The sequence below is a fragment of the Ovis canadensis genome, chromosome 6 (assembly GCF_042477335.2).
Source record: "Ovis canadensis isolate MfBH-ARS-UI-01 breed Bighorn chromosome 6, ARS-UI_OviCan_v2, whole genome shotgun sequence".
In the NCBI taxonomy this organism is placed as follows: Eukaryota; Metazoa; Chordata; class Mammalia; order Artiodactyla; family Bovidae; genus Ovis; species Ovis canadensis.
The window spans coordinates 40,311,457-40,338,204 of record NC_091250.1 but is presented as its reverse complement, the minus strand read 5'-3'; the positions used below and the strand labels follow the sequence as shown (position 1 = coordinate 40,338,204).

General features: G+C 38.3%; 1 protein-coding gene across 2 annotated transcripts in view; it reads right to left on the bottom strand.

Moving 5' to 3' along the window:
• Positions 1–284: 284 nt before the first annotated feature.
• EMCN (endomucin) overlaps positions 285–26,748 on the bottom strand; it is a 130,674-nt gene continuing 104,210 nt past the window's right edge. For both annotated transcript variants that reach the window (XM_069593624.1, XM_069593625.1), the window contains 7 exons: positions 23,338–23,430; positions 22,845–22,898; positions 20,652–20,747; positions 16,991–17,015; positions 15,787–15,848; positions 9,654–9,727; positions 285–733 (listed from right to left, as the gene is read on the bottom strand). In XM_069593624.1, the coding sequence (XP_069449725.1) occupies positions 9,693–9,727; positions 15,787–15,848; positions 16,991–17,015; positions 20,652–20,747; positions 22,845–22,898; positions 23,338–23,430 (365 nt within the window). In that variant the 3' untranslated portion in view covers positions 285–733; positions 9,654–9,692. The remainder of the gene's footprint in view (positions 734–9,653; positions 9,728–15,786; positions 15,849–16,990; positions 17,016–20,651; positions 20,748–22,844; positions 22,899–23,337; positions 23,431–26,748) is intronic.

Below are 26,748 nucleotides of genomic sequence, written 5' to 3'. Positions count from 1 at the left end.
ACATGCTATGAATTACAAAGAGAAATACCAAAGAGATGGTAAATTGACTTCCTGTGGACAGGGTCTAGTGTATTAATCCTTTGTCCCTTTCTCACTTCTTAGATGCCTTTCATTAGTGAGCTCTCATACTCTAATAATCAATCCCCAAATACTCATAATTACTATTGCCATTTTCACAGTCACATTATGATATTTTTAGTGTGGTGAGTACAGTAATTATTTGTTAACAGCAACACGTGAAAGTACGAATAAAATATATTTATGTACAAAGTGGCAAGGCAGGATTTTGACCCAATATTTAATAATACACTTGCAAATTTTCCCTGTGTTAACATAGTGGAAAACAATAAATATAAACGTTAGGTAATATAAGACCAATGAAAAAGTAGAAAAGTCTCCGTGGATGAAAACTGTTGGTTCTGAAAACTTTAAACTCAAGGGACAGAGTTCATCAGTGAAACCACGTGCTAGTCTGTCAGGTTAACTGCTCACAGATGCCCCTCCTAAAATCCACTCTCCTAGGAATATGGTATTCCTATGAAATGCAGTAATGTGCTTCTTCACATCCTAAAGGACAGGGGAGCAGCATGATTCTTTCTGATTCTGTTAGATTACTACTGCATGTCATCTGGACATCACTTCACTGGGACAGGTGACTGGCAAGCAGGATTGGAAGTCAGGATTGATTCCACAGGGCTTTCTCCCCATGGAGCATTGAAGCTGAAGAGTAAGCCTGTTGGGGGAAAACAAAAAAGTTCAGATTACAAGAAAGGGAAGAAGTAGAGATGCTGAAGGGAGACCATCACTTGGTAAGAAATGTCAGAGACCAGCTGAATTCTTCCACCCAGTAGAGTCACTGAAGGGACTTCCCTGGTGGCTCAGACAATAAGCAATCTGCCTGCAATGTGGGAGACCTGGGTTCGACTCTGGGGTGAGGAAGGCCCCCTGGAGAAGGGAATGACAACACACGCCAGTATTCTTGCCTGGAGAATTCCATGGACAGAGGAGCCTGGTGGGCTATAGTCCATGGGGTTGCAAAGAGTCAGACACGACTGAGCAACTAACACACACACACATAGAGTCACTGGAATGTCCCATACGCACTTCAGCCTCAACAATTCTGAAAGGAAACCCACTAGAGTGCCTCCCAAACCCACTCCCTCTTGCTCAGTCATTCCAACCTTTTCTCTTACCTCCACTATCCATGCAGACAATCATGCTACAAGCGTGGCCATAATCTATACCCCTAATAGTCCTCACCCACAATGCCTGCATTTACACAATCACCACCTCTGGAGAATTTTATTTTCCAGACACTTCTCTATTACATACTGCTGCTCCATCTCCATTCCAGCTACAGACTTGGCTTAGCCAGAACTTCAATAGCCCTCTGACTTCTCTGCTTCCAGTTTCATCACTCTTGAATTAATCTTCCACATTAAATGTTCAGTGACGTGTTTCAAGCACAAGTCTTACCATATTTGTCTTCTGATTAAAACATTTCACTGTACCCTATCACTAACAGGACATCATTCAAGGTCTGTTGCTTGGGGTAAAAATGTGAGTCGTTATGAAATTTATTGACAGCTTTCATGCTTTGCTGCTGTGTACTTATCAGGGAGAAGAACGAAGAGGCACTCTCCACCTCTCCTTCACAGGAAGGCTTTAGTTTATTACTTTGGGTTTTCTCATTTGCACTACAGAAACAACTGTCTGTGTTGGTCTGAAAAGGAGCAAAAGCCGGAAGTTTCTGTGCTTTAATTGGGAAAGGGGCACACATCCCTCCCCACCCCGACATGGAAAGGCTTAGGTGCCCTTTCATGCTGCTGGTGGCAGTGCCGGTGGTTTGCTGGAATCTGGAAGGAGAATGACAAGGTGGGGCTGGGGTGGGCAGGGGGACCACGGTGGAGACCTGCATTTCACGCCCTCGTGGCATGGTTGATGGAGGCAGGGCCTTTGGTAAGAACCAGTGCACTGCTGCCTTGCCTGGGAGGAAGCTGGACACTAGTTGCCATGGTTTGGGGGATGCTTTAAAGAGCCAAGAGTGGACAGAGGGTCCATGTCAAACCTTAGTCTGCAGAAGTGACTGTAAAGCAGGGCCTTTCTAATGTCCTCCCAGAGCACCTGTAGCTGACAGATAGTCCAGCCCAGGCAAAAGCATGGTGTAGTTCTAGAAGAAGTACAGTGATTATTGGGATAAGTGAGAAACAGTCCCCACTCTCAGGTTTTGGCCTAATTTCCTGGGTGTGTTCTACATTCAAGGTCAGAGAGTCTCCCAAAATGAATAAATGGCTTCTTGATGGCATTAATAAAAAGGAAAGAATCTGATTTTATTCTGCTTAGGAAAAGAAAACATTTCATTCTCTCCATGTGGAGTCCTGTACACTGTAGCTTAGCCAAACCCCTCTTATGTGATCTGGTACCCTCAACTGCTTCACCCTCACTTATCAGCCCTGCTGGCACTGAGCTCTGTCTTCTAGAACTGTGCTTCCGACATTATCTATGGACCAGGTTGGCTTTTTTAAACATCTCTAATCAGTTGCAAACTGGTATTTTTTAAAATAAAATCACGAGTAAAATGTTGAAGCAATATCAGATTTCCATAACAATTTTAAATGCTTACACTCAGAGGCTGTACTTAATCTCATTGTGGAACAGAATCAACAGTTCACTGACCCTGCAACAGCTCTAGGGTAAACAGTTTTCTATAAAATTTTCCATACCCCATGCAGTTTCATAATTCTTTGCATTTATACATGCTGTTCCCTGTGCCTAGAAAAACCTAGGTCACTTTTTTTCTTATCCTGTAAGTCTCAACTTAAATACTAAATTCTCTAAGAAATTTATCATTAAACTTCAAGGTACTATGGCTATCTTTATCTGACTCTTTGCGACCCTATGGGCTGTAGCCTACCAGGCTCCTCTGTCCATGGGATTCTCCAGGCAAGAATACTGGAGTAGGTTTCCATTCCCTTCTCTGGGGTATCTTCCCGATCCAAGGATTGAACCCTGGTCTCCCACACTGAGGTCAGATTCTTTACCATCTATCTTATTTACCATATTCTGCTAAAATGACCTTATTTGTATATCTTGCCATGAGTCTAAGCTTCTTCAGGATGGCAACCATGTCATGTTCCTCTTAATATCTGGTCTACTACTTAGCAGAGTAAGATTTCTGTCACTTTTTTCTTCAACTGAACCATAATCCTCTGTAGGTGAGCTTCCAAGTGAAGCTAAGTGTTTGCAACATGGATCAGCTAGGTAAACATTTTGATTTGTTTGAGTAAGATAATGGTCAGGATTAATATGTTACTGCTAATTTTTTCTCCTTAAAGATCAGAAATCAACAATAGGAACAAACTGGAGTTTTCACCAGAGTGTATTCCACATTGACAGTCTTTCTCAAGAAACGGATTTTGCTTGCTTCATTAATGATTTTATCCATTAGTTGATGTTCCAGTTTGAATGTTTATACAATAACAGCATAAACTTTCTTTCCAACATTATAATCCCTCTAAAGTTCAGTTTTCCAGCTTCAATGATAATACAAAACTTTATGGTCATGGAATCTTTCACAACCCTAAATATTATACATTTGTGATTCTCTAAAAAATTAATGATTGCTTTAATAATAAAGTATCATGTTAGATTCTTTAACCATATTGACAATACTTTATAAACAAAGGAACAAAATGGTTTTAAGAGAAAAGACCATTCTGTCCTGGTTTTATAGATGTTGAACACAGTGTAAAGCATTATGAAGAAATTCATTCAGGGCTATAGACTAGTATTGGAAAATAAATCTCTTTTTACTTGTGATGTTTTCTTTTTAGCCCTCATCATTCATTTTAAATGTAAGAAAAATAATTGAAAAACGTATTAAGCTCTTCTGGAAGTTCAAGAAGATGCTTTTAGATTATCAAGAGTATCATTTAGAAAATTACAGAAGTAACAGTGAATTATATCTTGGAGAAAAGTAGAAATGGGCAATATTCCATTTTGTTGAGGATCCTGGGGAAGAGACTTTCATACAAGTTACTGGTCTTGCTTATTCTTGGTTCTTTATTGATCTGAAATTCCCCTCATATCTTAAATGGGCAGGTGAGTCATAGCAGAATGGACAGGGGAGCTACTGGCGAGGGCGTGACCAGGTGGCAGCCAGTCCCCTGCCTTCTACAGCATTGGATTGGGCTCAGAACAATTAAGAGGACTTCTGTTCAATTCTGAAATCGTTTTCCCTCTCATTTAAGATTTATCTTGGACGCTGTTGCTGTTTAGTCACTCAGTAGTGTCCGACTCTTTATGACCTCATGGACTATAGCCCTGCCAGGCTCCTCTGCCTATGGGGTTTCCCAGACAAGAATGCCAGAGTGACTTGCCATTTCCTTCTCCAGGGGATCTTTCCAACCCAGAGATTGAACCTGTGTCTCTTGCATTGGCAGGCAGCCTTATAACTTGGACATGTTTCAGTTTGTTTCAGTTCAGCTCAGTTCAGTCACTCAGTCGTGTCTGACCCTTTGCAACCCCATGGACTGCAGCACACCAGGCCTCCCTGTCCATCACCAACTCCAGGAGTCTACTCAAACTCATGTCCATCGAGTCAGTGATGTCATCCAAGTATCTCATCGTCTGTTGTCCCCTTCTCCTCCCTCCTTCAATCTTTCCCAGCATCAGGGTCTTTTCAAATGAGTCAGTTCTTCGAATCAAGAGGCCAAAGGAGTTTCAACTTCAGCATCAGTCCTTCCAATGAATATTAAGGCCTGATTTCCTTTAAGATGGACTGGTTGGATCTCCTTGCAGTCGAAAGGGACTCTCAAGGGTCCTCCAATGCCACAGTTGGAAAGACCTGTTTACGTGCAATTAAAAAATTATCTTGAGAGTTATTTCTTTTTGTTAGCTGTGTAATGTCATCAATAGGATGAAAAATAATTTATTTGAAATTTCCATACCATTAAACATACTGTTTCTAAACGTTTGCTACTATTCTCTGTATACTAAGTTTTAATAATATTTCAATAAGTTCCTTATGAAAATGTCCTAAAGTGAAGTTACTAGGTGACAAATGTGAAATTTTTAGTCTCTTACCTAATATTACCAAACTGCTCTTCAAAAAGATTAATCCAATTAATCCAATTTATGCTGTCAAATGCAGCATGTGAAATTATCTGTTTCACCAGTATGCTTTTTAAATACTGGAAAAAGAAAGCTCAATTAAATTGAAGGTTATAATTTTATATTGCCATTTCTATTTTCTCCTCTATGAATTGCCTGTTCATGGCCTTGGCTCATTAAAAAATTTTCCAATTTGTGTAAATGTCTTTGGGTATTTAGAATACTAATTAATTGGTCCCGTATTTATGGCAAATGTTTTCCAATTTATAGTTTTCTTTATGACAATTTTTTATGTTTGAAAATTTTAAGTCATGATGTAGTAGAAATTTCTGTCTTGGAAATTGAATTTTCTTATATTGTTTCCTGGTTTGAAAATTCTTAATCAGACACATAATAAAACCTAACTACATTTTCTTCTACTGTCTTTCTTTTACATTAAGTTCTTTATACATTTCCCCCATGTAGATATGGCCTTCCCTGGTGGCTCAGATGGTAAAGAATCTGCCTGCAGTGTCAGAGACCCGGGTTCGATCCCTGGTCAGGAAGATCCCCTGGAGAAGGGAATGGCTTACCCACTCCAGTGTTCTTCCCTGGAGAATTCCATGGACAGAGGAGCCTGGTGGGCTATAGTTCATGGAGCTGCAGAGTCAGACATGACTGAGCAACTAATAGCAACGTAGAGGTACCATTATAGCTCAGTTGGTAAAGAGTCTGCCTGCAGTGCAGGAGACCCTGGTGCAATATCTGGGTCAGGAAGATCCACTGGAGAAGGGATAGGCTACCCACTCCAGTATTCTTGGGCTTCCCTTGTGGCTCAGTTGGTAAAGAATCCGTCTGCAATGTGGGAGATCTGGGTTCAATCTCTGGGTTGGGAAGATCCCCTGGAGAAGGGAAAGACTACCCACTCCAGTATTCTGGCCTGGAGAATTCCATGGACTGTACAGTCCATGGGGTCACAAAGAGTTGGACACAATTGAGCAACTTTCACTTTCATAAATAATATTAGCTAATGATCCGTCACACTCACTATTAACCAGTTTTTTTTTTTCCAGACTATTTGTTGGGATCAATAAGAAAAAAGATGTGCTTTCCTGCTCTGCATTTTTGCATAGAAATTCTGACCTAAGTAGAAGTTCTATATAACAGCAAATCAATTCCTTTAGCTATGTCACCCTTCTCACGCCTAATTAATCATGAGAAAATTAATCTGAGAAGAAGATTAACAAAACATATTTGCACTGTTCAGTTCAGTCAGTTCAGTCGCTCAGTCCTGTCCAACTCTTTGCAACCCCATGAATCGCATCACGCCAGGCCTCCCTGTCCATCACCATCTCCTGGAGTTCACTGAAACTCAAGCCCATCGAGTTGGTGATGCCATCCAGCCATCTCATCCTCTGTCGTCCCCATTTCCTCCTGGCCCCAACCCCTCCCAGAATCAGAGTCTTTTCCAATGAGTCAACTCTTCGCATGAGGTAAAAGAGCACAAATATGTATAGAAATACATACAGCTAATATATTTCTAAAATTTGAAACTTAACAAAAGTTGTTTTTGCACTAAGAGCCATTTTGAGGGTGGTATCAGCTAATATCTGTGAGCAAAGTAAATTATACAGGGAAAGTTTAAACTAAAATAATCATTTTCTTATTCTGAAAAATTATGGTTCCTAAATGTAGCAATAAATATGCAATGAAAGGATAATATTTTTCGAAACTCTTACGGACCTTTCTCTGTTGACATGAAGGTCTCAGATTTTAGAACTAGACTGAAGTGATGAAGTGTATCAATCATGCCATGTAGTTTTAAATCTTTTTCTCTTAATTATTTTCTTATTTCTTGTGTGTACTTTCATGCTCTCACTAGACAAACTTCACAGAGAGGGCGATGATCGTAGATGAAAGGTATTCTGGAATTCCATTAAATATAATACTCTGCACTAAGTAGATGATCATTATATGAAGCAGCAGGCATTAAATACATCTAGAAATTTATACTGAGATGAACATTTTTAACACGAGTTAATGTTTCCATACAAGTGTGTGCTGTTACCTACAGATCCAAAGACTTCTCAGCTTTTTTCTTCAACTTCTAGGTCAAATGTGTGTGCTAAGCTGGTTCAGTTTTGTCTGACTATATATTTGTGACCCTATGGACTGTAGCCCAGGCTTCCCTGGTGGCTCAGTGGTAAAGAATCTGCCTGCAATGCAAGAGCCTCAGGAGACGTGTGTTTGATCCCTGGGTTGGGAAGATCCTCTGAAGGAGGGCGGGGCAACCCACTCCAGCGTTCTTGCCTGGAGAACCCCATGGGCAGGGGAGCCTAATGGGCTTCAGTCCATGAGGTCTCAAAGACTTGGACACGACTGAAGCGTGTCTGTGACACACAGACTGTAGCCTGCCAGGCTCCTCTGTCCACAGGATTCTGCAGGCAAGAATACTGGAGTGGATCGTTATTCCCTTCTCCAGGGGATCTTCCCAACCCAGGGATCAAACCCATGCTTCCTGTGTCTCCTGCACTGCAGGCAGACTCTTTAGCTCTGAGCCACAAGTGTATTCTATTTATCATGAATTTCTGAGCCGATATTTGATAGTTGATACCTTAGAAAGCAATTACTGGTTACTACATTTAAAGTTCAATGATTCAAGAGAAATAAAATGAAAAGGGGTAAGACAAACAGAGAATAGAATTGACCAATGTCAAGCATGTCTCTTCCCATTACTTTCATCTTTACTCTTCAGAACATTGTTATGTAATTCCACAATTACTCAGAAAGGCAACAGAAATTATTTACCTCTGCAAATCCAAAGACAAGAGATTAGAGGCTAGGAATATTTTTAGCAATAATTTTTAAAGTACAAAAGTGGAAAGGAACATGAATTGGGTGATAATTCATTTTGTTGAGCTTGTTTGGATCAGCATTCGTCCTTATTTTCTGTACAGAGACTGTGTTGAGGCTGCCTCCTATATAGAGACTTTTCTGTCGTTTTCTTTCCAACTGAACACTTCATCTTCCTCCAAAGTGGACAATTAGTTACCAAGATTTGAGCATGTTAATAATCTGGAAGGTATTGTTTTTCAATAGGCACAGGATTGTAAACGAACCATGGCTGTTACGGAAGGAAGCTTTCCACGCGCTAGTGAGGGCTTGAACACGTGTCTCTGAGTTTCTAACTTCTCAGCTTCTCGAATCTTGCGTCTGAAAGAGCTTCCTCTCTCATCCTAACCTACCTTTTGCTGACTAGAGAAGGATGAAATTCTGACCCTGATGCATATGTCTGGATAATATTCCTTTGTGTATCTCTCCTGCTTCTAACCAAAGAAGCATCATTTACTCAATAAACACTGGTTGAGTATCCATAAAAGCATTGTACTTGTGCTAGGAAGTAGACACAGGTAGCGGACGTAACAGTGATATCCCCCTTCCCCTGGACACTACCCAGAGTGACTGCCATTGTGGTCAGGCCAATTCAGGGCATATACCTATTTGTCCTTTTGTTTTTTTCACCGTTAGTTACCATAAAGTAAATTTTTCTGCAGATTCTAAGAATTACAAGACACTGTGAGGGCATGTACTTAATGTTTCTTGTGAAACCTAAAGTCAGAAGAGAGTTTTCTTATGCAATTGTAGAAAGGCAAAAGACCATCCTATGCTAAGCCGGAAAGGTCGACTCCAGCAGGCCTGAAATTGGCCTGAGTTGTTTCACTGCAATAAGACATACACCTGCATTGCATGGACTCCTGGTCAGAGCATGGATCACACAGAATGACAGTTGCTCATATCCAGAGGTTTGAGAGCTTTCAATTATTCATTGATTAACAATTAGTGTAATGAGATTGAAGACTTTGCACTGGTCTCACTGAGACACCCGGAAGGCTCTGTCACTCCTGCGGTTATACAGCAGGAATGTGCCTTCCTGAATGCCCAGGTATATGGACTCCCAGCTGAGAGCGTGCTTTGGATCACCTTGTTTGAGGTGCTTTGTGTGCACATCCATCGTTCCTAGTCCCAGAGAGAAAGCACACCTGGGTGTGGTCCTTACAGAGGAAGCACACTTGGGTCTCCCATCTGGCATCTCTGGACCCCTTGCCCTGAGCCAACCTTTGGCTGTGATGTGCATCTTTATCTTTAGGCAGCTGATGTGTCAATTTTTTTTTTCATAATAAATCGCAAATTTGTAAGCACAGTCATGTGGGGTCCTGCAATCCTTCCCCAGCAATAGAGCCCTGTCTAACTGCCACTGGAGGTGTGCGTATGCTGACCCGGCTAGAGGCAAACAGCAGTTACGAGGGAACGCTACCAAAAGGCAGAAAGAATGGACTGCACTGTCCCTGAGGGAGGCAGGACAACTGGAAGAACTCTTCTACAGCCCCAAAGACATTCATTTCTCTGGCAAGTGTGCTTCGTGTTTGTTTTTAGACAAATAGAAAATGATGGTTTCACTGACACGAGCCATGGTTATAAGAGTATAAAAATAATCTGAGCTGCAGCAGGCTAACGAAACAGATATTAATGAGTATCTCAGTGAACGAAATTAGGAAACTTACATATTTATTGCCCAGGTGTGGAGAGGATTCATCAAGCTGTCAGTTCTTGGTTTTTCCTTGTGCAGAGTGTTCCCCTAAAAACAGAAGATATGTTTTGCTCAGAGAGTGAATAAGGATGAAAATAAGTTTCTCAGCTTGTTTTTTTTTTTTTTTTTCAAAGAAAGTCCAATTTCCCCTCAAGAATGTCATCAGAGCCACAATTTACCTCTTGGCATTTATTGCCTGGAAATCCTTCCCCAGGATTTATGAGCTTTTTTGGCCATTGTTTATTTTTACCCTAGACGAGTGATGCTGACTCGCTCCCTGCCGGTAGATGGTGTGAGCTGGGAGGTGATAGCAAGAGAGGCACCCAAGAGAATGAGTTATCGAATTTTGCTTGGTCCATGAGCTGGCTCTGCCTAAGCAAAACTATGTCATATATTTAAAGTGCCATTTTATCAGAAAAACATTCAAGGTTCCTCTGTTTAAATAATTCCATGAGAGTTTTGTGAAAATGGATTTATAGGCCAACATGAATACTTTGATGACATACAAAGCAGCTCAGGGAACATTACTCAAAATAACAGTGTTTTTCCATCATCCGATATAAAGATAAATATTAACCTAGGATGATGTGAAGCTGAAAGACCATGAGCATTTCCATGTGCTCGTGGATCTGTGGTCAAAGCCTTTCACATTACCTGTGTCTTTCATGTAGATTCAAGTATCAACATCAGTCATGCTTTATAAAAGCAATATCGGTCAAGGTCTCCAGCTTTGAGAATAAATGTCATTGCTTTGCTCCAGCTTTTATCTGCCAGTTAGGACCATCTTCTGGGGACTCAAATGATTCATCTCTTACCTGCATTGTCATGGGGATAATAGTACCACAGATCTAAGAAGAACAAACCTGGGACTACCATTCGAGAGCTCCTTAAATTTTGCTTCAAGAAATGTCTGGCTCTGAGCAATAGCCCTCATAGCTCCCAGCCCAGCACAACCCTTTGCTCACTATTGCATATTTTACAAAAGGCACAACACTTCCTGGAATCCATGGCTATAAAGTACAGGAATAAGAAGTAAACAAAAGAAATATTTATTGAACCCCTACCATCCACCGGAAGTCACATAAACAATTCATATGAAAATTACTACAATTGTTAATATCTCCCTTAATAACACCCACAGTCTGTCTAGCTAGGAATAGAAAGTGTGAAGAGATTAAATAACTATATGATTCTAATAATACTTATAATAATGACATGTATGGTAAAGCAAATAAAATACAATTATACCTAGAAAAACACAACTGGAAGGAAATGCCAGTATTGATGCCAGGTTGTCTCTCATAAGTAATTTTTAATTTTTTCTAGTCTCTATTTTCTCCATTCTACATTATGCATATTGAGGTCAAATATTAAATTGGCAGTTGAAGCCATTAAGAGATATTCCAAGGCAGTAGTACATGCTGACTTGCTAAATCAACAGTTAATGGGAAGACCATGTACATCTGGGACAGGCAAGGAAGCATTAGTGTAAAGGAAGTTGTTCATTCCCTAAGTCGTGTCTGACTCTGCAACCCCATGAACTACAGCATGCCAGGCTTCCCTGTCCTTCACTATCTCCCAGAGTTTGTTCAAACTCAGGTCCATAGAGTAAGTGATGCCAACCAACCATCTCATCTTCTGTTGCCCTCTTCTCCTCCTGCCCTCAATCTTTCCTAGTATCAGGGTTTTTTCCATGAGTTGGCTCTTCACACCAGGTGGTCAAAGTATTGGAGCCTCAGCTTCAGCATCAATCCTTCCAATGAATATTCAGGGTTGATTTCCTTTATGATTGACTGGTTTGATCTCCTTGCTCTCCAAGAGAACCTCAAGAGGGTTCAAGAGGGTGCTAGTCTTCTCCGGCATCACAATTTGAAAGAATCAATTCTTCGGCTCTCAGCCTTCTTTATAGTCCAACTCTCAGATCCAAACATGACTACTAGAAAAACCATGGCTTTGACTATACAGACCTTTGTCAGCAAAGTGCTGTCTCTGCTTTTTAATACATGGTCTAGGTTTGTCATAGTTTTTCTTCCAAGAAGCAAGTGTCTTTTAATTTAGCGGCTGCAGTCACCATCCGCATTGATTTTGGAGCCCAAGAAAATGAAATCTGACACTGTTTCCACTCTTTGCTTATCTATTCGCCATGAAGTGATAGGACTGGATGTCATTATCTTCGTTTTTTGAATGTTGAATTTTAAGCAAGCTTTTTCACTCTCCTCTTTCACCTTCATCAGAGACTGAGTCAAAATTGAAGGGTTAAAAAGATAGATTTTGAATCTCTGTATGGCTTTATACATCTATGAATCTTTTGCTCATCTTTACAATTTTGTTCATTTCTACTTATAAATGAACTTTTATTTGTAGAAATAAACAGAGAAGTGTATATTTAATGAATAATTACCATAACATACTAACTAGTGCTAGTATACTAACAATATATAACTAATGTGTAATTACCACAATGGGTAGGAGGGGAAGGTGGGAATGACAAAGAAGACCAAGGTGCTGTCTCCTTAGTTCAGTGGGGAGGACAGTGGATAGGAGGTGAGTGACGTGAAGAGTTTGTGTTATTAATATTAAATGGTTCAAAAATTGATCAAGAGAAGTCTGGCACACCATGGAAGGCATGCTGAAGTGTTGGAACCTAATATAAGATAATAAAAATTTATCAGTGTTTTCTAAGAAAAGGAAAATTATGATGAATTCAGATCTGCTTGTTCTCCCTTCAAAAGGTTCAAAGTCAAGTAATACTTTGAAATTAAATTTAGCATCACTGTGTTTTCTTTCTTTTGTGGAATCATGTATTCCTTAATTTAGACAATTTTGTTCAGATTTTTATAACCTTACATGTTAAAAATGAGATAACCTATATTAACTTTCTGACACCTGGTGTAAGTGGGAATCATGTTTAAAATGCCTCATGTCACACGTATATTTTGCAATCAATCATGGTGATGTTTAACTTGGCAAGATTTTTAATTAAATCTGGGAGGCATCTTGTATGTTCTTATAAAGGACTTCATGATCTGCTATGTTTGGTGCTTTTTTTTTTTTTTTTTTTTCTGAAAGCACATTCTCATGTATACTCAGGCTTTTTCTTTTACAATAAAGAAAGCTCCCAATTGAAATAATCAAACTTTAAACATTTATGGACTACATTTTCAACAAAAACATCTGCTTGAGAAAGATCAGACTTAGAGGAATCAGAAAATATGGATGGATAAACATCAAGACAATCAGAAGAGGAAGATTTCGGGCAAGAAATTGCTTTATCTGGAGAAAACATTCAGAACAATAGCCATTAAGCATAGAGGCTTATAGAAACCCAGGAAGTTTAGTATCCACTGGCATTTTCCCTGAAGGTGGGTTGCTACAGAGCTCTGTTTCGTTGGAAACATGATTTATTGACCTCTAAAATGGCAAAATTTATTTTGAGATACAAGACTGGAGCTTATAAATTGACCTTTGACTAATCCAATTAATTCTTAAGACCATTGAAGCTCAAATTTCATGTTACTAACCTTGGTGTGTTAATTAACGTATGTTTGTTGGTACATTTCTTAGGCTGTGTAGCAAATACCATGAAATGTAACAACCATAAATTCTGAATGGTGGGTAGTCACATATTTGTTCTATCAAATTCTTTTCTATATTTTTAAAATATTTTAAGTTTTTTATATATGAGATAGAAATTTATACTTTATTTTTATAATTATTTCAGACTTTATTCTAGTTATATTTTAAGAAAGATGCAACTATTAGGGAAGGGATATTTAAGTAAAAATAATTATGATACTGTAACTTCCTTTGAATGTGGTGAGAATGATTTTGTAAAGAAAGAACATTCAAATAAGTCTCAGAAGATGGGAAGATATGGAAAGAGATTTGTTTTCAGATGTTTCAGAAGCCATCAAGTCCCGTTAATGGTAGAGGGACTTTTATCAAGTTTAATAAAAACTGTGGTAGTACAAAAAGCATTTGGAGAGCAGTATGTTTTAGATTATCAGTTCTAGGCCATTGAAATCAACTCTGAGTCCCAATTTCACTTTATTTATTTATTTATTTTTTCATTTTGGTGTGTTCTCTTTTTGTTTAGGTTTTTATTTTTATTTTTACTTTATTTTACTTTACAATACTGTATTGGTTTTGCCATACATTGACATGAATCCACCATGAGTGTACATGCGTTCCCAAACATGAACCCCAGTTTAGCTCTATTACCAAATATTTCCTATAATCAGCTAGGTTGACCTTTGAGAAGTTATTTTATTAAAAGAGGTGTGCTTCCTAACTTGAGATTGGCAGAAATAAAAGTACCAAAGACTAGACTTTTTTATTTCCATAGTAATATTTCCTCCTTAGACCTATGACCAGAAAAGCTACTTCTGGAGAAAAGGAAGTTTGGAGAGTTAAGGACCTTCTGAACCATCCCATCATGGTTTACCCACTTATTATTGCAGTTACTGTGAGAGTGGGTGATATCAGCTTATACAGAATTATCCCTGGGCTTTAAAGAAGAATCAGCAAATTTGCAACCAAGAAACACAAGGTTCTCTGGCAATTTCCCCTCCCAAGAGTCTTGATTCTGGTGTCAATTATCATTTCCCTGGTAGAGCAGGTGGTCCTGATTCCAGCACCCCCATCCCCAGAACAGCCATTGGCTTCCCTCCAGGGGCTTCTAGCTCAGAGCTTGGAGAGCCCCAGAAGCTGCCGAGCAATTTGGTTAAATTTTCCAGGAAAATTGGAAAGGAGAGTGCATGAAATTACTGTGATGCAGCTTACAAGATATAGGCAGATTCTGAGAACTTTTCTTGATAAACGCTGAGGTCATGCTCCAGATCCTCCATGAGCTCATGATTAGTTCACATTCAGGCTTCTGGCCTGTCCCTTCCTGACCAAGTAGAATAGGCTTGGCTACTTATCCAAAGCTGGTGAACAGCTAGGAGAAACTGGTGAGTGGTTTCCAATTATCCTGTGAATGAATTTTACTCTTCAGATGTTTACCTTTAAGAAAACAATGTGGGGATAAAGAACAGAAAGATACAAGACTGAAAGTCTGAAGAAAATAGCTCACATGAGGGATTTGGCCATGTCTCTGCAGATCTTGGGTGCCCTTGCTTCTCAGTTCTTGTTTGTAATTTGATCTAGTTTGAATCCTCTACCTGAAATTGGGACCCCATCAGTGTTTGATATCTTGATCTTGAATTGGGACTACATTTAAAGTCTTCTGTTTTACAAAATTGTTTTCTGCAATATATTTCCAATGTTTATCATCTGATATCGTTTGCTTTAACATAACATATGTATTCTGGGACTACTTTGTATAGGTTAAATTGGGGTGATTGAACATTTTAAGTGTCTTGGATATAACTTGATATTTGTTAGAGCCACCTAGATTGTTTTGTAAAACTAAAATTACTTTTTATTTATTTGTTTTGGAATATTGGAGTTTTAAATATTTGGTCTACTCAGCACAAAAAAGGAATTTGCTTTTTTTTTTAATTTTTAAAAGCTAGCATCCCATTTTTCATTACTCTTGATACAAATGTAACTCTTACAAATCATATCTATATTTGAAAAACTTTTTACATTTCAAACCATATGAAATCAAAATCTAAGAAACTGGAAAAAGAAATATAAACTATATCAATAGAAAATTGTGTTTTGTCCTCATTGAGAAGCTCAATTAAAATAATGTGAAATGATATAAGATATGATTTACATTTTAATTGATGAATCCAAGTTCCAAGTGGTTATACACAGCCATTACCAAAAATATAACAAAACAACAACAATAGTTTAAAAACAAAAACCTGCGGCATGCTTAATGTTTTTTTCTGCCGCTACTGCAGGATAGAAAATGCCTCTCGTCATCACTCATTCTTTAGAATACATCTACAAGCAACCTATCAAAGTCAGATAGTCTAATATCTTATCCCAAATGATATTTCTACGGCTCACTTTTCCTTCATAGGAGAATTTCTTTATTTCTTGGGGTTAATAATTATTTCTAAAGAAGTTATGCTTTTTTATTGTGGCAATGAACAAAATTCAAGTTAGATTTTGAAATAACCATTTTTCATCTAATCAACATATTGGGAGCTTACCAGACTCATGAGAAATTGTCTTAACAGTGAGAAGCTTCACACTCTCTTTATTGGACTGAGGTCTATTTGAAACAGAAAACATTAAGTTAACACCACAGTAATTAGTATTACATATCTGTGGAACAAAGAAAACATTATATAAACAGAAAGACAAAGATACACATGCATATATATTTGTAGGTGTTTCTATTACACAACTTGTGTCTCTTCATATATAGACACATACTTTCATAGCACTTTCACTTCTGGAATCAACTCAATAAATCTGTCATTCTGTTACAGTGATGATCATCAGATAAGCTAAATGTCAAAATGGGTCATGTGAAACACTTGTCTCCGAGTCCATATTACACATGCCTTCATTTCTGAATTTTGAGGGGGAAGACATAGAAGAGTTTCCAAACCTTTTAGACTGGTCTGAGTTCTGGGGACATTCATTTTCATGGGGTCGTGGATATTGCAGTGTAGTGTCTGAACTATTTCGACAAAAGTTCCCACCTACCCCTTCTCAGTTCAAAATAGTTTCAAACCCCAGTTCCTCTCCTTGGATTTCTCAAGAACCTATACTTTAAATTCGGAAGGCCAGGTGGTATAGGGACAATATTCTTAAAGCTCTCGACCCAGTGAATATACAAAAACACCCACAATTAAGCAGGCTACAAAGACAGGTCAACACAGAAAACACAGAATTTGGTTTTGACGTTAAAATAGTGTGTCTCTTTGCCACCTCTTGATGGTAGCACTTGGCTGGATTGCTAAGGACTGCTTTGTTTGTTTTAATAAAGACCAAGCAGGGTAACCATTTGCTGTTAAAGTAAAGCCACTCAGAGCTCTCTCAAGGTGTAGGCATGATTTTACCTGTGAGAAGCATATTGAAAATTTCTATGGGAAATCTAGTTTAAAATCTAGATATATTTGTCTATGATTTTTTCCTCATGGTTGTATTCACTCCTCTATCTTCCTTTTCAACTTTTGATTTGCAATTTTACCACTTTATTCAAGCTTAAGAGGAATCTTCTCTTTTAATTGTTGGGATTTCTCTTTTGAATAGAGAAAGCTCCCTGACAAATAAGTGGCCAAACCCCAGATATTGTACCTTCTACCCAAATGCTTTAAAAAACAAAAGTATGAGTAGAGGATCAATGCTTTTCCTTATGTAAACAATAGAGCTTCCAGAAAAAAAAAATGATGCAAAGTTACTTACTGTTCATTTCCATTTTCCTGTGTGCCTAGAAGACGAGGAAATTGTTATTAGAATTGCTAAAAGCTTGGCTACAAAAACCCTGAGACACCGACCACTTTCTATGCAAAAATGCTTCTAAAGCCAATTCTTAACTTTTTAATCTCTCCCCCTATTTCTTGTCCCACTGATCATTTCCTCGGAGATGGTTACCACTCATTCCTCAGTCACGGCTAATATATTCACAGTCTAGTCTCAAATAGGCCAACTCCACTGCACTCAGTTCTGGACTGATTTTAACCTTATAGTTTCATACCATAATGTAGAATATTATCCATTATCACACATTCCACAGATACCAAAAACTGTCTCCATTTATTTCAGTATCTCTGAAAACAAATTAGCCTCAAAGTCTTGAATTACATTTTTAGAACTGAGAATTGATTTTTTGGCTTTTCTTTGTACATTGCTCTTTCTGGGGACCCAAACCTCCATATCTGTTGTGAGCCACGAGGCAGGTATTGCTTCTAATTGCATCTGAAGCCCACAGATTCAGCCTTTCAAAAGTACCCTGAAAAATGTCACTGAGGCTACTAACTGCGACTAATCTTCCAACCACTTTGCCAGGCTGGTCCACAAGCATTTGGTTAGAGTGTGAACACAGGATGATTCATTTTGCATAAGACCATAGCCTCGTTGGAGCAGGAGGTGCTGGTCAAAACTTGCATTAATCTATGGCCTATTAGTCAAAATAGTTAATGGAATTGCTTAAAGTCCTTGCTTTGTTCCTGATTTTGCTGTGATTTATTCCATGGCTACTGGTTCTTATCTCTTGGATTTACTTTCACATCTAAGATAGCTCTGGTCATCAGGATATGCCTTTGAATACCATTCTCCTGACTTTGAGCATTATTGTCTTATAAAGACCTTGATTTCCACTCAAGTTTTGGCCACTTCTATTTCTGTCACTTTGGCTAAGATACTCCAACATATGCTGTTTACCAACTAGACCTAACCTCCTCTTTCTTACCATAAGCTAAGTGTTTTAACAATATTTTACAATTCCCACTATAATGTTACATATGATATCACCTGTAATGCTCATAGCCTTGTTGCAGGATGAACAGATATTTTCTTGTATGCTTGCTTTAATATTTTTCCTTATAAGACTGTAATATTGGTTCACTAGCAGATAGATGCACACCAGCAGATTACTTTATGCATATATCCCATTCTTAATAAGGTTAAAGTTCACACTACAGTCAGCATTATCCAGTTAAGTTTCAGTTCTGTTCAGTTCAGTCACTCAGTCGTGTCCAACTCTTTGCAACCCCATGAATCACAGCACGCCAAGCTTCCCTGTCCATCACCAACTCCCGGAGTTCACCCAAACTCATGTGCATCGGTGATGCCATCCAGCCATCTCATCCTCTGTTGTCCCCTTCTCCTCCTGCCCCCAATCCCTCCCAGCATCAGGGTCTTTTCCAGTGAGTCAGCTCTTTGCATGAGGTGGCCAAAGTATTGGAGTTTCAGCTTTAGCATCAGTCCTTCCAATGAACACCCAGGACTGATCTCCTTTAGGATGGAATGGTTGAGTTTAGTTGCATACAAAAACCTCTGGTTCATGTTGGCTTCCAGAGAGTAGAGTAAGTTTACGCATTTTCTGAATTTAATAAAGTCTCACCCACATACTTGAAGAGTGATTAACTGCAGGTGTTTTATGGTGCTAATTTAATGATAAAAATGCTGTAAATTCTGCGTAGCTGACAACAATCAAATGGATTTGGCTAATTGTCCAACTGCCCAGTTTGGTTATAAACTACTGCCTGTCTTCAGAATAATTCCATAGTGGTAGGAATCTTACACGTTTTTTCCTAAATGATATGGTTTATCATCACCAACCTTTCAAATAATTTATTTACAAATCTCCCTATGCAAAGCAGTTTTTCAGTACATGGTATTTTTACAAATGCATTTAGTCCACAAATTTTTTTCCTATTCTATATACTCAGCACTCTCTGTTTTCCACTTGATTGGTTGATTTCCTGATTGGTGGTTTAGGAACTTAGAGAAATCAAACTGATTTATAAAAATGCTACTTCCCCTCTGGAAACTGAGTTGAGGAAACATATTTCAGACATTATTAAGAAGTTTATTCACTTAACTCCCAAAGGGAAAGACATTGATTTGTTTTCTTCTTATTTTCCAGCAAGAGCTAAAATGAACACTGCTGTTTTCATCTCATTACTTCCCTTTGCACTGTCATGCACAGGCGCCAAACTGTCCACACCCTGCAGGGTCAGGGATTGGCCTCAGGAACAGCATTCATTAGTGTCCTGGGGCACACTGTCCACAGGGTAAAAGAAATACCACATATATACATAATACCACATATATACATATGTTTATATATAAACATATATACCACAGGGTATATATGTTATAAAAATGATTGATTTTTACTTTTTTACCAGTATAGGAGTGTTAGGTAGAGTTCTATTACTGAACTATTTAGAGTTAAAGTGAGGAAAGGAAAGGTTTTATTTCACTAAAATTTACAAGATTCAGTAAGACTCTCTCTGCTCTGTGTTACGCACAATGCAATGTGAGTCATATGTAGTTTGTAACTTGGAGGGGTTGTCTGATGCTATGGACTGAAAGTTTATTTCCCCTTAACATTCATATGTTAAATCTTGATGCCCAATATGATGGTATTAGGATGCTGGGTCTTTAGAAAGCAATTAGGTCATGAGGGAAGAGTCCTCAGAAAAGGCTTAGTGCCCAAGAGGCAGGGAGGAGAAGATGAAACAGCAAAAAAGAGGAAAACAACCAGTGAAGATGTGAAAGAAGGCAGTGTCATTTTAAATGAAAGAAGCAAGACTTTTCATTGCTAATGGAGAGATTAAGGAGGATCACAAATAATTGTGGAACTAGAATCCCTCTAAAAATGGCAATAGTGTTCAATCTGGAAGAACTAATTAAATTAGCAGAACACAACAGTCCTGGAAGACACCTTCATAGGAAGGAAGCTGTGCCTCCCAAGGGGGAAGTAAGACACAAAATACTCTTCTTGAAATTATGGGTCCCACAGGGAAATTATGGGTCCCAGTATTTCTCTTTATTCTGTTACATGGTAATGGAACAAGTCTTCCCTATAGCTAAGGCATGTCATTTTATGCCATCTTTAGTACCATACTCCCCAACCATCCACCTAGGGCTTTTTCGTTAAAAAGAATGTGCCCATATCCGATAACATCTGCCATTAGTGAAAGTGTTAGTCGCTCAGTCGTGTCTGACTCTTTGTGACCCTATGGACTATAGGCTTCCAGGCTCTTCTGTCCATGGAATTCTCCAGGCAAGAATAATGGAGTGGGTAGCCATTCCCTTCTCCAATGGATCTTCCCAACCCAGGGATAGAACCCAGGTCTCTGGCATTGCAGGCAGATTTTTTTTCTTACCATCTGAGCCACCAGGGAAGCCCCAGCCTGCCATTAGGAGTTAATTCCTTACATTCACCAGCGCTCAATTGATTCCTACCCTTTCTCTATTTCTGTGATCAACCAGTATAGCATTTTGTTCCTGTGTAAATTTCCTCTCTCTCACTAAGAGTTTAAATTCAAGTTTAGGCTAAGCAAGCATATTCTCCTTTTAGGAAAACAAAATGAAACAAAACATGGTTACCTACCTGGGTCTGTCTTCCAGCACATTCGATACAAACCCACCAGAACGAAGACTGAAAGTGTTATTACAATCAAAGCAATAACCATCGGCAAAATAAAACCTAAAAAGTATTGGAGACATCGTCAGTTAGAGTGGGTATCGAATCTCACAACACATAGATTATTAACCGAGAAAAAGCATGCATGCTTCCTTTCTTCTTTAAACATCATTCTATTAAAAACATTGCATTTTAAGCAAAAAGATATATCTGATTCATGGGTTATGCTTTAGCTGCTATTTCTGATGCACCCACTTGATGTCAGTCTTGTAGCCTTTCTGAAATAAAACTCTAACTCTAAGGGAGACTCTCTTGGTGACTGAAGGAATGAGGAAATGGGAGACTGACCACTCAGACGATGTCCCTTAGAACCAGGCCCATATGCATGCTTTATATTCTTCACTACTTTATATTGAAGCTACTGATGTATAGCTTGGATGAAGAGAGTCAAAAGCACAAACTTCTAATTAGAAGATAAGTACTAGGGATACAAGGAACAACTTGCTAAATATATTAATAATTAACACTGTTGTATGTTATATATTCACTGTTGTATGCATGAATGTTCATTAGAAGGACTGATGCTGAAACTGAAGCTCCAATATTTTGGCCATCTGATGCGAAGAGCTGAAGTATTAGAAAAGACCCTGATGCTGGGAAAGAGTGAAGGCAGGAGGAGAAGGGGATGACAGAGGACGAGATGGTTGGATGGCATCACTAACTCAAAGAACATGAGTTTGAACAAGCTCTGAGAGATGGTGAAGGACAGGGAAGCCTGGCGTGCTGCAGTCCATGGGGTCACAAAGTGTCGGACACGACTAAGTGACTGAAAAACAACGACAACAAATGTTATATATGAAAGTTAAGAGAGTAACAAAGTCTTGAGTTCTCATCACAATTTTTTAATATTTCTTTAATTTTATATCTATATGAGATGATAGATGTTTACTATTGTGATGTTTTATGATGTAAGTACAGTTTAAGCTTATACAGTGTTGTATGTCAATTGTATCTTGATAAACCTAAAAGAAAAAAAGATATATCTCTTACTGGTTCTATTGAAAATACTCTGGTCATAAAGCTGACTTCCTAAGAAGATCACAAATATCTTTCTGTAATAATATCTTAAAATTGGAACATAATTGAATATAAAAGGATATTACAGTGTAACAACGTGGTCTAAGAAATATGCGTGTATTTATGAATGTCTACTTGTGGGTATGGTGCTGCTGCAGTAGTAATTAGGGTGAGTTTTTCCTGTTCATATTAAGAGAGGGGTAATTTGCCTTCTTTTCTGGCAGTGATTTCCCAGGTTGAAACAAGAGTGATGAAAGGAAAAAGCTGTAACAGGAATTTAAGTAGAGATACAGAAGTTACAGTTAGTTACTAGTCAGTAAGGTGTTCTCATCTACTTGAGTATGTAATGCTTATATTTATCAGGGATTAAGGATAGCTCTCCAATTCATTGGTAGGGTGGGTTACACTTCACTGTTACGGATAAATAATTGTTTTAAGTAGGTCTTGCTGGGTTCATATTAGATCTTGCATGTGATCGCTAGTGCTTCCTGAAATGAAGACGCCATGACACAGCAGCTCCATAAATGCAGTGCTGACTTCTTGAATGGGATGACTTTACCTAAACCTAAGATAATCTTTTTTCATCACAGCTGCATATATATATTCATCTTATTCTTAATTTCCAAGGAAATTCATGAATATTCTCTCTATTCAGTGTTAGTATATACAGTATCTTATATTATATATATATGTGTGTGTGTGTGTGTGTTTGCTAAAATGGAACATTTCTTAAAAGGCTGTTTTTGACATTAAAATAAGGTTCTGTAAAGGTGAATTTTCAGTTTTATGGAGCTCTCTGCCTGTGCACTTTGGCTTATTTGAGGCTAGCCCCATCAAGTCACCGTGACCTCTGGTGGTAATTGCTTGGCACTAAGGTAAGGAAAAAAAAGCTCAAAGTGTATTTATTAAAACAAGTTCAGTAGAAGAAAACTTTTGAAGCAGTTATATGGGATTATAATGGGATTGCCGGTTAAGTAAAGTTGAGAAAAGGCTGTTTATAGTTGAATCCCTTCCCTTGCTGGTGACATTCAAACTTCTGCAGAACTACTTACTGCATTGAATGAAGATATATGTGGTACTCACTGGAATAAGAGGGGCTGGTTGTAGAAGCGCTTGCATTTTTTGCATTCTCAAGGCCTATTATTTTAAGAAAAAAAAATGTCACCTTAGGTTAATGTGTGCCAGTCCTCATAAGCCTTCCCTCACCTCCCCACTCTCTATTTAGGTAGCCTCTGTGGTGGATAGGTATGAAGCTTCGAGTGAAAACATTTTATCTCATTCTGAAAGAGTCCTGTGTTATGACTCGAGATTGGTAGAGAGTTAATGTATACAGTCTAAAGAGTTTGGACACAAGCACATACCCGTCAAACCATCCCCACAATCAAGGTAACAGACATAGCCATCACCTCCTAAAGTCTCCTCATGTCCCCTCCCTTTCTGAGAATGTGCAGTCTGTTTTTCTATATCAGTTATATCTCAGAAGTCTGTTTTTTTTTTTCTTTTAAATTGGTGACATTTTCTTGGTGAGGAGTAGTCAAGCAAAGCAAGCTTCCACTCATGCACACAGAATTCATACCTTGAGACGGGGAGATGTTTTTTGGAGTTGTAACTGATATTGAGGATAATGTAACGGTTCTGAAAGATGATGCTTCTGGTGGTGAAGTGTTAACTGTAGGAAAACAATAAACCTAGAGTCAGAGTCAGATTATAGTATTTACTTTTCTTTCTGGATTTCTTTGAAGATTCAAAACGTTTGCGTTTCAGATGATCTGTAAAAACCATTTATCACTGAATAATGGGATACATACAACTGTACATTAAGTCATGTGTTCCTCTTGTAACACCGGAGGTGTTAGTATTATCTCTTCAAGAACTGGCCAAAAATAAAACTTGAACAAGTGTTTCATTTTAGGCTATATCTCATATCACCTACTGTAAGAGGTGTAAGTCTCTTGAAAAGTTAAAGGTGAAAGTTAGTCACACGGTTGTGTCCGACTCTTTGCGATCCCATGAACTGAGCCCACCAGGCTCCTCCGTCTATGGAATTCTCCAAGCAAGAGTACTGGAGTGGGTTGCCATTTCCTTCTCCAGGGGATCTTCCCAACCCAGGAATCAAACCTGGTCTCCTGCATCACAGGCAGATTCTTTACCATCTGCGCTACTGCTGCTGCTGTTGCTAAGTCTGAGCTACTAGGGAAGCCTTTAGTCGTGTCCAACTCTTTGTGACCCTATGGACTGTAGCCCACCAGGTTCCCTTGTCCATGGAATTCTCTAGGCAAGATAAGGATACTGGAGTAGGTTGCCCATTTCCTTCTCCAGGGTTTCTTTCTGACCGGGGAATCAAATCCCAGTCTCCTGCATTGCAGGCAGACTGTTTACTGTCTGAGCCAACAGGGGATGGAATGCAAATCAATGCAAAAGCATTCATCACATTTTAGATATTACAACTTTGAGTGATACTGATTTTTATATTATTATTATAAATACTTAAAGAAAAACTATTAAAAATTCCAACATATGGAGGTTGAACAACACACTTCTGAATAACCAACAAATCACAGAAGAAATCCAAAAAGAAATCAAAATATGCATAGAAACTAATGAAAATGAAAACACAACAACCCAAAACCTGTGGGACACTATAAAAGCAGTGCTAAGAGGAAAGTTCATAGCAATACAGGCATACCTCAAGAAACAAGAAAAAAGTCAAATAAATAACCTAACTCTACAACTAAAGCAACTAGAAAAGGAAGAGTTGGAGAACCCCAGAGTGAGTAGAAGGAAAGAAATCTTAAAAATTAGGGCAGAAATAAATGCAAAAGAAACAAAAGAGACCATAGCAAAAATCAACAAAGCCAAGAGCTGGTTCTTTGAAAGGATAAATAAAATTGACAAACCATTAGCCAGACTCATCAAGAAGCAAAGAGAGAAAAATCAAATCAATAAAATTAGAAATGAAAATGGAGAGATCACAACAGACAACACAGAAATACAAAGGATCATAAGAGACTACTATCAGCAGTTGTATGCCAATAAAATGGACAACGTGGAAGAAATGGACAAATTCCTAGAAAAGTACAATTTTCCAAAACTGAACCAGGAAGAAATCGAAAATCTTAACAGACCCATCACAAGCACGGAAATTGATACTGTAATCAGAAATCTTCCAGCAAACAAAAGCCCAGGTCCAGATGGCTTCACAGCTGAATTCTACCAAAAATTTCGAGAAGAGCTAACACCTATCCTACTCAAACTCTTCCAGAAAATTGCAGAGGAAGGTAAACTTCCAAACTCATTCTATGAGGCCACCATCACCCTAATACCAAAACCTGACAAAGATGTCACAAAAAAAGAAAACTACAGGCCAATATCTCTGATGAACATAGATGCAAAAATCCTCAACAAAATTCTAGCAATCAGAATCCAACAACACATTAAAAAGATCATACACCATGACCAAGTGGGCTTTATCCCAGGGATGCAAGGATTCTTCAATATCCGCAAATCAATCAATGTAATTCACCACATTAACAAATTGAAAAATAAAAACCATATGATTATCTCAATAGATGCAGAGAAGGCCTTTGACAAAATTCAACATCCATTTATGATAAAAACTCTCCAGAAAGCAGGAATAGAAGGAACATATCTCAACATAATAAAAGCTATCTATGACAAACCCACAGCAAACATTATCCTCAATGGTGAAAAATTGAAAGCATTTCCCCTAAAGTCAGGAACAAGACAAGGGTGTCCACTTTCACCGCTACTATTCAACATAGTTCTGGAAGTTTTGGCCACAGCAATCAGAGCAGAAAAAGAAATAAAAGGAATCCAAATTGGAAAAGAAGAAGTAAAACTCTCACTGTTTGCAGATGACATGATCCTCTACATGGAAAACCCTAAAGACTCCACCAGAAAATTACTAGAGCTAATCAATGACTATAGTAAAGTTGCAGGATATAAAATCAACACACAGAAATCCCTTGCATTCCTATACACGAATAATGAGAAAGTAGAAAAAGAAATTAAGGAAACAATTCCATTCACCATTGCAACGAAAAGAATAAAATACTTAGGAATATATCTACCTAAAGAAACTAAAGACCTATATATAGAAAACTATAAAACACTGATGAAAGAAATCAAAGAGGACACTAATAGATGGAGAAATATACCATGTTCATGGATTGGAAGAATCAATATAGTGAAAATGAGTATACTACCCAAAGCAATTTACAAATTCAATGCAATCCCTATCAAGCTACCAGCCACATTTTTCACAGAACTAGAACAAATAATTTCAAGATTTGTATGGAAATACAAAAAACCTCGAATAGCCAAAGCAATCTTGAGAAAGAAGAATGGAACTGGAGGAATCAACTTGCCTGACTTCAGGCTCTACTACAAAGCCACAGTCATCAAGACAGTATGGTACTGGCACAAAGACAGACATATAGATCAATGGAACAAAATAGAAAGCCCAGAGATAAATCCACACACATATGGACACCTTATCTTTGACAAAGGAGGCAAGAATATACAATGGAGTAAAGACAATCTCTTTAACAAGTGGTGCTGGGAAAACTGGTCAACCACTTGTAAAAGAATGAAACTAGATCACTTTCTAACACCGCACACAAAAATAAACTCAAAATGGATTAAAGATCTAAATGTAAGATCAGAAACTATAAAACTCCTAGAGGAGAACATAGGCAAAACACTCTCAGACATAAATCACAGCAGGATCCTCTATGATCCACATCCCAGAATGCTGGAAATAAAAGCAAAAATAAACAAATGGGATCTAATTAAAATTAAAAGCTTCTGCACAACAAAGGAAACTATAAGCAAGGTGAAAAGACAGCCTTCTGAATGGGAGAAAATAATAGCAAATGAAGCAACTGACAAACAACTAATCTCAAAAATATACAAGCAACTTATGCAGCTCAACTCCAGAAAAATAAACGACCCAATCAAAAAATGG